The 17,402-nt window shown below is 45.6% G+C and overlaps 1 protein-coding gene across 1 annotated transcript in view; it reads left to right on the top strand.

Moving 5' to 3' along the window:
* The window catches only part of F5 (coagulation factor V), a 1,375,529-nt gene that overhangs the window by 733,837 nt on the left and 624,290 nt on the right, over positions 1-17,402 (top strand). Inside the window, exon 14 of the mRNA XM_069636481.1 lies at positions 8,043-8,217. Within this exon, the coding sequence (XP_069492582.1) occupies positions 8,043-8,217 (175 nt within the window). The remainder of the gene's footprint in view (positions 1-8,042; positions 8,218-17,402) is intronic.

Genomic DNA, 17,402 nt, shown 5'->3' with positions numbered 1-17,402 from the left:
AGCCCGTAACTCTCCCAGTAATCGGGCCAACTGGTCCGTTTCAGAAGTTTCCATAACGCCCAGGCAGAGATTCGAAGAGGCTTCGCGTTCTGTTACGCTGACCTGGTCTCTGCAGAGGTGTTGGTGCACGGTTGCAGTCCTCCCCGGGGTGAGGTCGCTCGGGTCCGACTTTGCCCTCTGCGCTTATGTGGTGACTGGTGGTAATAGGTGATGCTGCTCGGGACTGCTCCTGCGTGGAGAATAGGGGGCATGAGTATGCCAGCTTGTGCGCCTGAGCCCCTTCCAGACCCCTTCTCCCAAACCGTGGTACCCATGGGATGCACTGTGCCTGGGAAGCTCACCTGTTGATTAGTTTTGGCGAGCACTCCGTCCTGCTGCTTCTGGCAGGGGCGCTTGTATGATCTGGACCGAGTTCCTTCACTGGTCCCTTGCACGTGGTAGTCCAGTCCTTCTGCGACTAATCCACTATACTTCAGGTAAGTGTTCCTGTTTGCCTTTGTCTTTCCTCGTCTGTGTTTGTTGTATTGTAAAGTTTGTTGTCTTGTATTGCTGTCCGTCCACTTTTGATGTTTGCTCTTTTGCTTTCTTACCTTGCAGGTGATGCTGCCGGCCCAGCAGAAGCTGCAGAGCTTGTGGCGGCAGCCGGAGGGAATGAGGAACGAAGCCGCAGCGGTGCAGTAGCTGGGAGGTTGTTAACTAGGGAGCGCGCTAGGTTCAAATATGGCGTGGCCCTAGGAGGGATGTTCTAACCGTGTCTTTCTTCTTCTTCACAGGGTCCGAGTTCGTGGATGCGCAGTCCAGTGCTGTGGCGTCGGGATCAAGATCACTGGATGTCAGGAGATGAGTCTGCAGATGAAGCGATGAAGCACCGGTTTCCTGAAGGTGAGTATGCAGGAGAACGCCTGGTTTCAAAGGTAAGTAAACTGGTCCAAGTGGCGGTGAGCGTCACATTGCACGCGATGGATGTGCCACATGCGGAGACCTTATACACCATTACTTTTGAGCACCTGTTATGGCACTGGACATCAAGCACACTGGGCACTAGACACTGTACATGAATAAATGTACTCACACCGAAAGATCAATGTCCAGTCATGATTTCTTTTTTCAACACCAAATATATTGTGACAAAAATAACTATTTACATTAGTGATAAGCCTTAACTACCTCTACACTCCCACCCAATTATTCCTCCTCACGCCCCCTCCCCAACTATCCCCACACCCCTTCCCCAACTATCCCCACACCCCCACCCCAACTATCCTTACACCCCCTCCCCAACGATTTCTCCCTACAAATCCTCCCCAACTATCCCTCCCCTCACCCCTTCCCAACTATCCTCACACCCCCTCCCCAACTATTCCCACTCCCCCTCCCCAACTATCCCTCCCCACACACATCCAATCAGTGTCCCATTTCTGTCCACTTTTAGGCAGAGGGGTGCGCCCTTCTGTTGGGCGAGTGCCAATCAGATCGACGCCTTGGGCTGCTTGGAAGGGAACTCCCTGTAGTCGAACTTGTGGAGGGAGCCAGTGGCATGGGCATGTGCCTTTGGTCCGCAAGAGACTGCACCAACACGGATATTGACTCTACAAGGACAGACATGACAATTTTCCCCTCCCTCACACGCCGTGCCAAATGCAAGATGGCACTTGTGCCTCTGCCCAGTGACCTTGCAGATCTCCTGGAGCTGGCATTAAGTCCCTCCCGCATGAGCTGGGCCTCATGCAGGTGTTGTTGCACCATTGAGGCCAGGGATTCCTGTCGTGCCTCAATTCTGGACGAGCACACCTCAATATCCCCGACATCTCGCAGGGGTGGTGTGTGATGCTGGAAATGCATCGGAGGGACAGGGCCTCCATATCCTTGTCCTTTACTGCTTTGTATTGTGTGTTCTGTCGTGTTTTCCGTGCAGGAGTCCATGTGGGACTCCTGGTGGTGCAGCTCGCTCTCTCTTTTGGTTTTGGTGAGCAGACCCATGGGATACCCTTATGGCACCCATGGGTAGGGGGGCAACCCTGTGCCCCTAGGGTTTGTTTTTGGGCACCTGTGTGTGACCCACAGAGCAGGGTACGGGCTGGTGGCAGCTCTGTGCTGAATTGACGGGTGCCCTGAGCGTCCTCCATTTTAGGATGCCCAGGCCCTGTCATTGGAATCGGTAGAATTCTGATGGAGACAAAAGGGCCCCCATGGACTCTTGCCTTCCATTGCCTGTTACTTTGATGTTCCCGAAGACCCGGGAAGCCCTAACCCTGTCACTTCCCCCTGACTGGCTGTTGGGTGGAAGTTCCGTATATGGTAGTGTGGGGAAGTGCTGACCAGACTGGCTGGAGCCTTCCCAACGACCGTATGTTGTGGGTACGCCTGTGGGTGGGACCTGAGTGAATGGAGTGTGTGACAAATACGCATTCTATGTTGTGGGTGTCTAGTATCTGGTGTTTGACACAATGACTGAGACAGCCCTACCCGAAACCGGTATGAATGCAGTGTGGAGTGTTGAATGGCTGGGTAGTTGTCCCAATACACAAAACTTTTTGTGAGTGTCTGGAGAGAAGTGAATGGCCTGAATGCACCGTGTGCCTGATTGGCTGCCTGCCTGCGTGAATGCCCTTAGTCGTGATTGGATTCTTGAGTATGACCCAGCGGAATGAATGGGAGATCTACAGTATATCTGGGGACCTCTCACTGCTAGGAATCGTGTCCAGAAGCTGTAGTCCACTACGACGAGTAACTGGAGTAACTGAAGCTTGACCTTGAAGCCCTGCTGGACGAGAAGGATTGCTGTCGCTCTCCTTCACAATCTGAAAGCTGCTGTGTCTCCAAGGACTGACCCAGAGAGGGCCTGGTAAGGGGCCCTCTTTCCAAGCTACGAGGGACCATCGTGCACCAGCTGCTCTTTGCCAAAGCTCCCTGGTAGACTGACCTTTGACAGGCTGCCGACCCAAGACAGGGACTGCTGCGGAATCCTGAGGAGAATCGCCTGGACTGTTGTCCGCCACCGTCGACAACCGCCGTCGCCGACCGAAGCTGCCATGCTCCTGTTTGCCTAAGAACTTCATTTGATCCAAGGACGCTCTCGTCCGCATCGTCGCCAACGTATCCTGCTGCAGAAGGCCTGACCGGAAACGCGCCCAAGAGCATCCACCGCTGGGTTTCCTGCCACCCAAAGACCACAGAGACGCCGACGACTCGACACCCTTGCTGAGCTACAGTTCTTCAAACACTTTGCTGTCCAGAACTATCGACACAGAGGTGCCCCGCATGCCTCTTCCTTGCATGACGTTTACGATTCCCCATCAACGAGCACCGCTAGGAAAGAAGCTGCCACTTCTCCGTCGTAGCTCACCCTGTTCTCCGTCGGACGTTCGACGACCCGTGACTCTTGCCTTAAAGGGAGGACACTCAAGAAGGGCCGTTGATTCCCCGACCAGGAACGCTACAACACCAGGTACTTTGGGGTTGCAGAACTATTGCGAAGTCTCTTGTGAACAATATATGGACTGGGCTTGTATCTTTATTCTACAGGTTGCCCAGCTGGGGGGATCTACACACAGAGCTGTGTTTAACGGTAGTGACCAGTATTTCTGCCAATTTTTCTCACCAACTGCTTTCCTCTTACCTCTATTGTTGGTTTCCTTTATGAACTGATTTGTGTGCCATTCAACCGTACAGTTGATGCACTTTAAAGAGATCTAATAGTAATTGTGATACCACGTAGAACTGTATATATTTGCCATTTTAGATAACCGATGCAAAGTGCGTTATTGTGATATTGTATATAACCTTGAATATAAATTATATAAAGACTGTGTTTTAACCAATACAGTATGTGGACATTCCTTTGTGGGTGCTTGGGGACTACACTGTACTTAAGAACCAGCCTGCATCACCTCCTGAGAAGCTAGGCCTTGATTGCTCGACCACGTACCAATAATAGAGAATCTTGGCTGGGGTCCTCTGTGCCGCTCCTCTACCATATAGAGAGTGGAAGTACAGGCACCCCCCTCCAGTCTTTACAATGTGCCACCTGGTTGGGTGGTGGCTTGGCAGCAGGTGCCTCCTGGATTGTGGGTGGCTGGGGTGCAGGAATTGTTGCCTGCTCTCGTCTGCTGGAGGATGCAGTAGAATCCTGGGTGGACGTGGCGTTGGTCTGGCTGCGGCGTGGCCTGGTGGTCTTGGATGTGCTAGGCTGTTCAGCCTCATTGGCAGATGAGGTGCCTGTGGGGGTCAGAAAGGCAGGGCATCAGTGATGGGTGCGGATTCATCAGACAGACATGAGTGCTAGTACTTTCCTATGTAAGTGCTGTGTCATGGACATGGTGGTGTCCATAACATGTAAATGTTAGCATGTGCCACACTTAGAATCCTCAACCCAGCCTGCGTCGCATCTAGATGGAATTGTAAATGTTAGCATGTGCCACACATAGATGGAATTCCTAAGTTTAGCCTGCATTGCATCTAGATAGAATTATAATTGTCAGCATGTGCCACACATAGATGGAATTTCTAAGTTCAGCCTGTGTCGCATCTTGATAGTAATGTAATTCAATGGTTGACAAACAATTTGCCGGCCAAGCCTGGACCAAGCGTGCAATTATGAATCGATAACCTACACACTAACAATTTCACCTCTCTGCATACACCTCTCAAACTCCATACAAACACAACTACAACTCTATAACACAACAAACCGCACAAACTTCACTACACTGCAACAATAAAACAAACACACATAGACTCGCACAACAGTACATGACGGCTACCGAACGGAAAGCACCCTAAGCCCAGCCAACGGACCCACCGGGCTGAGGCTGCCAACAGCACATCACTGCTCTCTTGTACTTTTCCAGCTTATTCCAACTAACTCACCCCCCCCCCTCCTCCCTTTTTTTTCAGAGCACCAGGGGACCACTCCGGTGGTGATAGTGCGCGGTACAAATATCCTTTAACATTAACATGTTTCGGGGATGCTGTGTGGGTGCATGTGTGGTCTGTGGACATGGTGTGTGCAGTGGCTGTTGCTTGGGGTACTGGTGTTTCCCGGTTTCAGTGTTATGGGTCTGCCACACAAGCTGTATGACATGGTGTTGTGGCTGGTTCTGACACGGATGTGTTTCACATGAGACTGCTGCCTATGGCAGTTCCTGCGTTCGTGATGATTTAGCGGGATGGGCCATGGTGGATGAGACGAGTGGGCCGCGTGTATCATTGATGTGTGCATCTTGTCATTTGCTGGTGGGGCTTGTGCTTGACACTGACGTGACTTTGGGCATGTGGTAGCACGGCGGTGACACCAGCAGTTGTGCTGTGTAAGGTGGATGTCTGTCTGAGTGCCTGCAGGTGCATCTTGTGAGTGCCATTGAGGGGGCCTGTGTGATGTGTGAGTGTTGTATGGATGTGGGTTGCGAGCAAGTTCTATGTGGATGTGTGCAACCAGGTTGAAGGGGGGTGGGCCGGCAGCAGGGCTGTACTAGCGTTGGGTACGACATACTTGACATGTTGGCCTACTCAATTGCATACAGGGTACAAGGTGTGTGATCTGACATTGGGCTTACGGGCACTCACAGCCTCATCAGTTGTTCAACCTCCAGCCTCCGCACCTCAAACTCCCTCTATCGCCTCCAGGTGCATGATGCTGCTGCATGTTTCCTCCCAGGGCTGGAGTTGGATAGGAGATGCAGGTCTGCCTCCTGTGGCCATGCCCTGGGTGCGCTGTGCAGTCAGGAGGTTCCGCACCCTGAGACGTAGATCGTCCCACCTCTTGCGGCAGTCCTGGACTGTTCTGGGGATTGTCCCCACCGCCGAGACTTTCCGGGTCACCTCCTCCCAGATGGCCTTTTTGTGCAATTGAGGTTACCGCCGTAGATCACTGCTGAACACTTCATCCGTGTTTTCAACTAGCATGTCTGCCAACATGTTTAGTTCAGCCTCCCTGAACCGCGGCTTGCGCCTCTGTGCTGCTGCTATGCTTGAGGACATGTAAGTGGTTCTTTGTCAGTGCTTTGGAACCCCCTTACTGCTGCCGATCCTGCCGCAGTCTGTGTGTGTCTGGAGGAGGAGTTAGGTGGCTTTATTCAGAAGGATTCTGATAGCCCTTTTTCTATCTCTGGAACACTACAGGAAGGCCAGAGCTTGTAAGAACCTGGCAAATAAGGCAGCTCTATTCGGAAGGGAGTTTGTGATATACACTGTTTAGCAATGACACCTGTACAGTTGGGCCTGCTGAGCTGCAACTGTTAACAGACCAGATCTATTCTAGAGGATTGGGTCATGACACAGAATGGGCCATAGAAGTAACAAAAACTTGGATTTTAACAAAAGAACTCATCTGTAGCAAATTACATGTTCACCCAGGAAGGCATGTGGGATGGCCAACCCTGTAGGCAAAATAACAGAAGGACTTAAGATAGAACTGCACACGGAATTAGTAAATGTGATGACGCAGCTAGACCTCCTGATGAGTAATATTGATGCCACTTATGCACAGTTAGAACAGCTTCATGACAGGGTGTCAAAGGTGACACAGCACACTAACAATCTACACTCAGAAATGTCAAGCCTGCAGATGGAGGATGCCAGGATGTTGCCAAAGAGCGAGCATCTTGAAGGGAGGTTGTGATGCAATAGCATGCAAATTTGCAGGTTCTCTGAAAAGAATGTGGCGGCCCTGAACTTTGAAACCTTTATAGAAACATGGTTGGTGCATTTGCTGGATAGTCGGCCTTATTCAATTTAATTAGTCATTGAATTAGTGCATCGTACCTTAGGTCTGTGCCCTCACACCGTGGGGGTGAGTCCGCTTCTGGTGCTTGCGAAATCTTTGAATTATGCAGACAGGGATGTTCCATTGCAGGCAGCCAGAGAGAGGGTGTGATCCGGTTTCAAGAGATTAAGACTATTACTAACCTAATTCTATCCCTGCAGTACAGACAGGCAAGAAGTCATTTGCTGCAGTGAAGGCAGTGCTTCGTCAAAAGGGACACCAGTACAACATGCTATTCCCGTCAAAGCTGAAGATTATTCAGGAAAATTGTACTTCCGTGTTCACTGAGCCAGAAGAGACTATGCAGTTTGGTGAGGAACTCTCCTGGGGGCGCAATGGTTCTATGGGAGGAACGAGCCTGGCTAAATCTCCAGCTGTAGCTAGAGGTGTGAGATGGGGAGGGAACTCGTAGGTGGTGGTAAGTGCTCTAGATACAAACGGCTATGCATATGGATTCTTTATGTATCTATGTCACGTCCTAGCTGTTATTGGGTTCTCCTGATACATGGGTGCATATGTGAAAAGCCATCAGCAATAATTGTTTTTGTTTTTGTTGAGAGACTGATGCTTTAGGTTCTAAGGAAGTATGGGGGTGTGGGGAGTTGAGGAATGTTCGCAGTGGCACTATGTTGGTCAGCTACCTTCAAGCAAGTAGAGAAAGAGTGATTTATCAGATGTTGTAAAAAAGCAGATACATACTCTGCCATCTGGAATGTTTTGAATGATTTGTACATTTGAAGTTGTGCCACTCTTTTTTTTCTTTCTCTCTTTCCTTCTCTTCTTCTTGTCCTCCTTTTTCTTTTCTTCCTCTATTTGTTGAAAATTGTTTACAGTTGATAATGTTTTGTTATTGATATTATGTTACCTATCTGTTTAGATTTCTATTGTTGTTGTTTGCTTCATACTGAAAACTGAGTGTGAATCAAGGTATTGCATCTTGAGATTTAAGTCCAAAGTCCTTTCAGTGTTTGTTGGGATAAGTGGGAGTTGGTTTGTCACCAGCCATTAGACGACTTGCGAGTAGTAGGTGCCAAAATCAGGTTTATTTGACGTTGAGTTGTCAGAACGTTGTAGATGATTTGGATATCATCTGCTGGTGTAGTTATGGCAGGTTTCACCTTGCTTTTGTGCAGATATTATTTATTCAGATACTTCTTACAAATCGCACTTTGTTACGACAATTAAGGTGTCTTGTGGTTCTGTAAATTAATTGTGCATCTATGTCACTGTGTTGTAAGAATATCACCTGATTATCTGATAGTACCTTCTTATATTGTAGTGGATTTAGAAATGAGCGAATGAGAAGTGACCAGCGCAGCAGCCTGTACAAGAAGGTGATTTTTCGGCGTTACACGGATAGCACATTTAAAAGACCTGTGCCTCAAGGGGAATACGAAGACCACTTGGGCATCCTTGGACCTGTGCTCAGAGCTGAGATTGATGATGTCATCCAGGTAAGCCATTCACATAGATTAGTGTGATCAGTACAAAAAGGTACCATTTATGGTGAAGGTTAATTTGCAAACACTGTAGAGTAGATGACACTCTAATAAAATGTAATGATCCCTTCCTAATGTCTATTCTCCTGCTAAGTGACAACGGAAGGTAGCAGATAAATATCAACAAAACATGCATGAATCTTTGGAACTTTGGAACTTTGAGACTGTACCTTGAAATCACATTTCTAGGAATTTGTTTATTTGGAAGAAGTGGTATTGTCTTAAATAGTCAAAATTCATACACAGCTAAATAGACAACCTTCATTTGACAGGAAAACATGTGCACAAAACTACATTAGATTGTATTGCTGGAAGATGTCATATTTATCTGTCAGGGAATGTATCACTTCTACACAAATTCTTACACGAGGAACAACTTGGGAAGAAACCCTGTTCCCAGCTGCAGATTGTGCATTAGGGATAAAGCAAATGTCCCAATTTATTTTTTTTTTATTCTGATATAACCACATTAGATTGCAATATGATGTGAGCCTTCAAGCCAACATCAGTGTATTACTTCACACCTGACTCTAAACTTCTCAAGAGGTCCTCTATTATATCTCTATAAAAAAGTGTAACCAACTGACCTTATCGCGTCATGAAGTGTGAAGAGCAGTGTGACGGGTCAGTAATGTGAGGCGGACAACTGCTTGCATTTTCTCACAATTAAACATTTTATTAAAGAAAAATGTTTCAAATAAATCCTTGGTAATCCTACTCTACCAGAGAATTCCCTACCTAGTCTAAAGTCTAAGGGAATAACTCCTAGCATAAACAAAACTGGCCCTCACACTAAACAACAAAACATTCGAAGTAAATCATAAACAGCATAAAAGAATACACAACAAAATAGCCAGTATTTTGGATGTACATCACCTGTTCTGTTCCCCCGGATTGTTCAAAGTCAATTTCCCCAGTTGTTCAAAAGGAAAAGGAAAGTCTTGAACCAGTTCTTGTAAGTTCCAAGTAAAACAAAAGTTTCTCAAACAAAAATCCAATGGTAACAGTTCTTCAGCTTTCAGTTGAAAAGATCCCCTTCCAATTCCAGCCAAGAAAATAGCACCAATGGTCATCCTGGGTATACTCTTTCCAAGATTGTTTGGCCACAGTACAAAGAATAGAGTAACAACGTCTCCTCCTGCTACCTGACAAATGTTTATGACCTCGACAGTGTATTTCGTATAATTGTCCGGATGCTTCTTCTTGGGTTGTTGCTTTCCTCTTGACAACAACCCATCTACTACTGTTACCTTGGGAACAGACTGCTTTGTTCCACAGTATACCACTACTTCAACCAACTTCAATGTGACATCCACTGACAGTATTACACTTCTTCTTTCCTAACAATATATGCCTTTATTTTGTATATTATGTGACCATGTAAGCCTTGCATTTTCTTGTTGCTGCGCCCTGTTACCTCTGGGTCTGGTGCACATAAAAACTGAATAAACAAATAGACAATCAAACAAACAAACTATGCTCCAAGAAAAAAGGTCAGCCTCTTTGTCTCTTCTATATATCTTACTGCCACAAGTATAACCTGCCTCTGCTTCTCAAACTTTCGCAGTCTTAGAATAACAGATCATTTGTTCAATCTTCTTAGAAGCACCAATCTTCTCCCTTCCCCAGCTTTATTCACACCTTCTTGGTTCCAGTAGCTACCTTGAAACTGTATTGCCACACTTCCAGCTTCAGATAACAATGTCACCATTGTATCAGAGGACACTAGACCTTTAACATCACCAGTTAGGTGGATAGATTTAAACAGGGTTTTCTTCACTATAGAAAGGGTTTGCCTCTTGGCTTGGGCAATGCGTGGTGTTCTTGTTAATACAACAACTTCAGGATATAAAGAATACTTGTTCCTAGTGTTACAAGGTTCATTCTTCAATGGAAAAACAGATTTAGGCACACAGAACCACTCTTTAAGGTAGATCTTTAACCTTAAATAACTGTAACGGCCTCATTAAGAGGCTCGCGCTGACGGAATGAAGGGGGCCGGTACCGGACCGGCCCCCTTCATTCTGTCAGGGCTGATTACAAGGTTTCCTATGCGGGACCCAAATCAGACGTCTGGTAAAACCAGACGTCTTTTCCGGGTGCCGCGAGGGGAAGAGGGAGGTAACAGCGGGACACTTGTAATGTGCCCGTTGTTACCTCCCTCCCCATTCCCATTGAGCCCTATAGGGGCTCAAATGGGAATGGGGAATGGTTCCTGCAAGGAGGACTTACCGGGTCCTCTTATGTCGGAATGACCCGGTAAGTCCCCATTGCAGTAACCCGGTAATGGAGCCCGGTTTGGAGGCAGCCATGGAGCTAATAGTTTCCATGGCATCCTCCAAACTCATAATGAGGCCTTAAGCGTTTGAATTCCCACGTATTATCACAGAGATGCTTTCTAACTCCGGTCGGGAATTGGTCACATGCGACCTTCCTTTGATGCTATAAGTATTTGTAACAATTGTATAAGTCACCTTTAGGGTTTTCGGAGTGTTTCAACAAGCGTTCCCTCTTTCATTAGAGTATGTGACCACTCTGGCAACATTCAACAATGGGAAATGAAATGTTTTTCTTTGTACACGAGCACTATAACTTTTATTAGAATTGTCTGCGATACATTTCTATTGTAAAGAATAGCTTTCACAATAACAAACCTTTTAATACTCGTATCTACTCTTACTCTAGCCACTTTAGAGCTGGTAACAGTTACTGCAAGGGTTTCTGAGTGAACCCGAATGCCAAGCTTCACTCACCGGCTCCAGGAACACTGCAGGTGCCGGCTGCTTTAACTTCCTGACTTCTTCCACTTTTACTAAGGGTTTAGGCACACTTGGGACACACACCCCTCTGCAGCACGGGTGTCTGAGGTTCGGCCACGGCAACTGGGAATCTCCTTCACTCTTCTGTCCCTCTGCTTGCATCTTCGTACAGGCCTCGTGCTTCAGCACATTCACGGCACTGCAATTACAGCCACTAGGCGCTCCTGGGAAGACCTTCACTCTCAGCACGTCTCTCTCAGTGCAGCCACGGCAAGGCAGAGTTTGTGAACCCAGGGCCCTCTCAGAACTTGCAGGTAAAATCTGCTGTATTCACGTACGTACGTACGTACGTACGTACGTACATACGTACGTACGTACGTACGTCCCTTAAGTGATCATACTTCCTCATGACCTGCCAGCCTCTTGCTTTTCTGCTTCTGCACTACTGCCAGCCTTCCAGCTCCTTCTCTCTTCCCGCTCCTGCTTCAGCCTTTTCAGCCTCCTAGGTGGGGCGATTGGACAGGTGCAGGCCATTAGGATAAATTGCCTGACCCTTGCAAAGGCTGTTACGCCTAATTGTCTGTCCTTTACATCTACATGCTTCTTCAGCCCTCTTCTTCATCTCAGTCCCTACAGGATTCTGGGACATGTAGTTTACTTTAGGTTTTTCTACTTCTTTTGTATTTTTAAAGGTACATTTAATGTCCTTACTATATTTAACAGAGGAGCTGTACGTTCTAACTCTATAAGAGGAAGATGGTGTAGAGAAGGCAACACTTACACTATTGAATTCTTTCTTTTAGTATATTAAGGTTGGGAGTTATAACCTTAGATTTCACCACCTTAGATTTAACAAAAGGTTGAGGGATATTAAAATGACAATAAGCCATATCCTCATCTAGCACAGTGGTAAGACCCTCCCCATCAGAGGAAAAATATTGGGCCTCATTACGGGTTTGGCGGGAGCCGAGGCAGTAAAACCGGCACGGCTGCCACCAAACTCGTGAAATTACCGGCACCCGGCAATGGGGGCTTACAGGGACATTCCAACCCCGGTGGACCCGTTCCGTTCCCATTGCCGGGTGCCGGTATTCATTACTGCCCATTCCCATTGAGCCCCAGAGGGCTCAATGAGAATGGGGAGGTTGTATGCACCGGCACCATTCATGAATGGTGTCGGTGCATCCAACGAGTTGTACTCACGGTTGCCGGTCTGCCCGCCAGGTCAGACCTGGCGGGCAGAAAGGCAACCGCGAGCACAACTCATAGTTTGCCGGTCCGGTAGTAACGGCGCTGGTAGCTTACCGGCACTGTTACTACCGGACCGGCAAACTTATAATGAGGCCCATTGAGTCTCACCCCACGTAATCTCCTCACTAACATGGACCCTGCTTCCACCCAGGTGATCGTCCCGCAGTACACCACCCACAGGGTTGGGATCATGAAGCGTCTACCCTCCCCTGGCCACCTGGGACGAGACTTTAGGAAGGGTTTTAGGGAGGCATCCATATGATTCTTCCCAGCAATTATATGGATTTGGTCTTCTTTAGTTAATACAAGATGCAGCCGTGTACCACTAAATGGGGCAATACAATAGGCACCACTCATTACGATTTCAACTAAATGGTTGTATGCTAATCAGCATCTCATTTTGCATATTTACTGACCTTAAAGTACAGGCACAGGTGTGTCCTACTTGTGTGCTCGTTCGTATCGGCCATTTACTTAATTTGTTATTTTCTCTTTCCATCTAATACTGGAAGACAGAGTTGCATATCCAATGGTATTCTGCAAAATTGTAAAATGAGGAGGGATTGGAAAACTCACGTCTAAGTGCACACTGTTGTTCTATCTCATCTCAAATAAAAAAAAATGTTTTAAATAGTTTTATTATTTGAACAAACAAAGCATCAAACAATACAACTTTTCAGGACGTTCATAACCAATATCAAACCATCACATTATACAGTGTTATTCTCCGTCCTTCCCCCTCCCTCTCCACAAACTTGAGCCGGCTCATCCGTGTCATCTACAGGAGCATTTTCGGGTATCACAGTGCTTGTAGACTCGTCTGCGTCTTCTGTTTCATAATTAACCTGGTGGGGGTTTGCCATAGAGGTCACCAATTGCCTCCAGGCTATCAGGGGGCCCACTTCCTCCTCTCCCCCCCTGGTAGCAGCTATCTCATCTCAAATAATGGTGTGCATTTATCAGTATAGTTCTCATCAGTTTTGCCATTTCTGGGAATTTCAAACAAAAGGCACAAGAAGAATGCCGTGAGTAGATGACTTTCTTAACTCACAACTTGTGCCTTTGAAATCTGTACTGCTGTTGCTAAACAAATGCAGTAATATTTTTGAAATTATTTGATGCTTCAATTATGCTTTGTGTTTTCCTTGTTTCACATGGTCAACAAATTCAGCATGACCTTGGAGCCTAGCACCCTCTCGGCACACAGAGTATGCATGCCAACCCTGTCAAGCTCCCCACATGACGCTGATACATTTGATAAATGTCAGACCTGGTTCATATCATAAGGCAATGCGCAGTGCACCCTGCTAAATATAGAATGCATGTGATTAGCTCCTGTCAATTCCCTCTGGAACCAAAAACTGCATATTCATCTCAATGTGAAGGTTGGACCACAGCCAGGGACATCGCTATGGGGAAGATTAAGCAGCTAAACCCTGTTCTGCAATAGGCAATTTAGGGAGTTGCAGGAATAGGTTTTGAGTAGCAGGAAGCTGCTAAGCCGCAGCACCACCTACTTTAAACAGCACCAAAGGAGCGGTGTAGGTCAGTAAGTGTTTGCTTTTTAAAGGTGTCCAAATCAAGGAAACTTTACAACAAAGTGTTCTTAAAAAAACAGTCGTCCCTGCTTAAATAAGCCTGGTTGTGTAGCGTAGGTAGAAAAGGAATGATGCACAAAAATCTACACAGATCCCAAATTGTGGACCTAAAAGCTAATGTTACCAAAACCTATTTATTTGTCAGTGATGTGGCCAGAATTTCTTGACAAATTGGATCTGAACAGTATTATAGGCTATTGTATATTTTCTAGTTAAAGGTTAAAACTCAATTTGGCCAAATGCCCCCATTCGTTGTACCAGAACACAACATCTTCTGTAAGTTTTACTTCTGTACTTTCATGAGATCCGGGATTAGGCTCCCTTCTTGTACCCATTCTTTGACAAGTGCATTGAGCTTGTTGTGTGCAATGTAAAAAGAAAACCATCTTTGCCTGTCTAACAAGCAGCCATTTTATTAATAAACCAAGCAGTTTAAAAAGAAAAGAGTTTTGCATTGCAATTCAATTTGTTGTCTTAATAAAGATGAGCTTGCTAATTGAGCCGTGTGAGGGCTCAGAGTACAGACGCACCTATTGCAGTGTGACTCACTTTTAATACAAATATTTGTAACAGGTAAAGAAGGAAAGTTGACTGCATTACATAGAGCATAGCAACATTTTTAAAAAATGCATGTTAATATTACTCATCTAAATGATATTTATTTTAGCCACTGCGTAAAGACAAAAGACCGCCCTGCCAAAATCTAGACATATGCCTGTTTTCTCTCCTACAGCACAATAGTAAAATTCATTCAAAGTAATAGAAGAATGTGAAAATTCAAACATCTGTAAAGACTAGTAATGCAGAAAAAACACTGCACTCTTTTCTAATTCAACTACTTTGTGCACACTTCTGTTTCTTAAAACTGTGCAAAAGCAGAACTCTCAAATCTTGTTCCTAAAGCCCTGGATATGTAGTGCATGCTGTTGTGAATCCCTAGACACTTGATACATTCATGTTTACATGTAATAGAATGCAATATGATGTGAGCCTTCTAGCCAACACCAGTGTATTACTTCACACCTGACTCTGAACTTCTCAAGAGGTTCTCTATTATATCTCTATGAAAAAGTGTAACCAACTGACCTTATCGCGTCATGAAGTGTGAAGAGCAGTGTGAGGGGTCAGTAATGTGAGGCGGACAACAGGTTGTGTTTTCTCACAAATAAACATTTTATTAAAGAAACAGGTTTCAAATAAATCCTTGCTAAACTTACTCTACCAGAGAATTCCCTACCTAGTCTAAAGTCTAAGGGAATAACTCCTAACATAAACAAAACTGGGCCTCACACTAAACTACAAAACATTCGAAGTAAATCATAAACAGCATAAAAGAATACACAACAAAATAGCCAGTGTTTTGGATGTACATCACCTGTTCTGGGTAAATCCCTTCCCCTGGATTGTTCAAAGTTAATTTCCCCAAATGTTCAAAAGGAAAAGGAAAATCTTGAACCAGTTCTTGTAAGTTCCAAGTAAAATAAAAGTTCCTCAAACAAAAATCCAATGGTAACAGTTCTTCAGCTTTCAGTTGAAAAGATCCCCTTCCAATTCCAGCCATGAAAATAGCAGCAATGGTCATCCTGGGTATACTCTTTCCAAGATTGTTTTGCCACAGCACAAAGAATAGAGTAACAACATCTCCTCCTGCTACCTGACAAGTGTTTATGACCTCTACAGTGTATTTCGTATAATTGTCCGGATGCTTCTTCTTGGGTTGTTGCTTTCCTCTAGACAACAACCCATCTACTACTGTTACTGTGGGAACAGACTGTTTTGTTCCACAGTATACCACTACTTCAACTAACTTCAATGTGACATCCACTGACAGTATTATATACACCCACAGTTACACCTTCAGTTTTGTACTTCCGGATTGTTAGGCATTAACGACAAGACTCTTCGACCTCTACAGGTAGGCAGGGCACTCTTCTTCTTTCCTATGCTCCAAGAAAAAAGGTCAGCCTCTTTGTCTCTTCTATCTATCTTACTGCCACAAGTATAACCTGCCTCTGCTTCCAGACTTACTTTCTCTCAACTTCTGCAGTTTTAGCATAACAGATCATTTGTTCAATCTTCTTAGAAGCACCAATCTTCTCCCTTCCCCAACTTTATTCACACCTTCTTGTTTCCAGTAGCTACCTTGAAACTGTGTTGCCACACTTCCAGCTTCAGATAACAATGTCACACTTTTATCAGAGGAAACTAGACATTTGACAACATCACCAGTTAGGTGGATAGATTTAAACAGGGTTTTCTTCACTGTAGAAAGGCTTTGCCTCTTGGCTTGGGCAATGCGTGTTCTTCTTGTTAATACAACAACCTCAGGATTTAAAGAATACTTGTTCCTAGTGTTACAAGGTTCAGTCTTCAATGGAAAAACAGATTTAGGCACACAGAATCACTCTTTAAGGTTGATTTTTAACCTTAAATAACTGTAAGTGTTTGAATTCCCACGTATTATCACAGAGATGCTTTCTAACTCCGGTCGGGAATCACAATTGGTCACATGCGACCTTCCTTTGATCCTATAAGTATTTGTAACAATTGTATAAGTCACCTTTAGGGTTTTTGGAGTGTTTTAACAAGCGTTCCCTCTTTCATTAGAGTACATGATCACTCCGGCAACATTCACAGTTCAACAATGGGAAATGAAATGCTTTTGTTCGTACGCGAGCACTACAACTTTTACTAGAAGTGTGTGTGATACATTTCCATTGTAAAGAATAGCTTTCACAATGACAAACCTTTTATACTCGTATCTACTGTTACGCTAGCCACTTTAGAGCTAGTAACAGTTACCGGCAAGGGTTTCTGAGTGAACCCGGATGCCAAGCTTCACTCACCGGCTCCAGTAACACTGCAGGTGCAGGCTGCTTTAACTTCCTGAGTTCTTCCACTTTTTATACGGGTTTAGACACACTTGGGACACACACCCCTCTGCAGCACAGTTGTCTGAGGTTCGGCCACAGTAACTGGGATTCTCCTTCACTCTTCTGTCCCTCTGCTTGCATCTTGCTAAAGGCCCTGCAATTACAGCCACTAGGCACTCCTGAGAAGATCTTCACTCTCAGCACGTCTCTCTCAGTACAGCCACAGCAAGGCAGAGTTTGTGAACCCAGGACCCTCTCAGAACTTGCAGGTGAAATCTGCTGTCTCTACATACGTACGTACGTCCCTTAAGTGATCACACTTCCTCATGAACTGCCAGCCTCTTGCTTTTCTGCTTCTGCTACTACTGCCAGCCTTCCAGCTCCTTCTCTCTTCCCGCTCCTGCTTCAGCCTTTTAAGCCTCCTAAGTGGGGCGATTGGACATGTGCAGGCCATTAGGGTAAATTGCCTGACCCTTGCAAAGGCTGTTAGGCCTAATTGTCTGTCCTTTACATCTACATGCTTCTTCTGCCCTCTTCTTCATCTCAGTCCCTACAGGATTCTGGGACATGTAGTTTACTTTAGGTTTTTCTACTTCTTTTGTATTTTTGAAGGTACATTTAATGTCCTTACTATATTTAACAGAGGAGCTGTAAGTTCT

This window comes from Ambystoma mexicanum, chromosome 7p (genome assembly GCF_040938575.1).
Source record: "Ambystoma mexicanum isolate Mex_15411 chromosome 7p, UKY_AmexF1_1, whole genome shotgun sequence".
In the NCBI taxonomy this organism is placed as follows: domain Eukaryota; kingdom Metazoa; phylum Chordata; class Amphibia; order Caudata; family Ambystomatidae; genus Ambystoma; species Ambystoma mexicanum.
The sequence above is the reverse complement of the archived record's forward strand: the minus strand, read 5'-3'. Positions and strand labels throughout refer to the sequence as shown.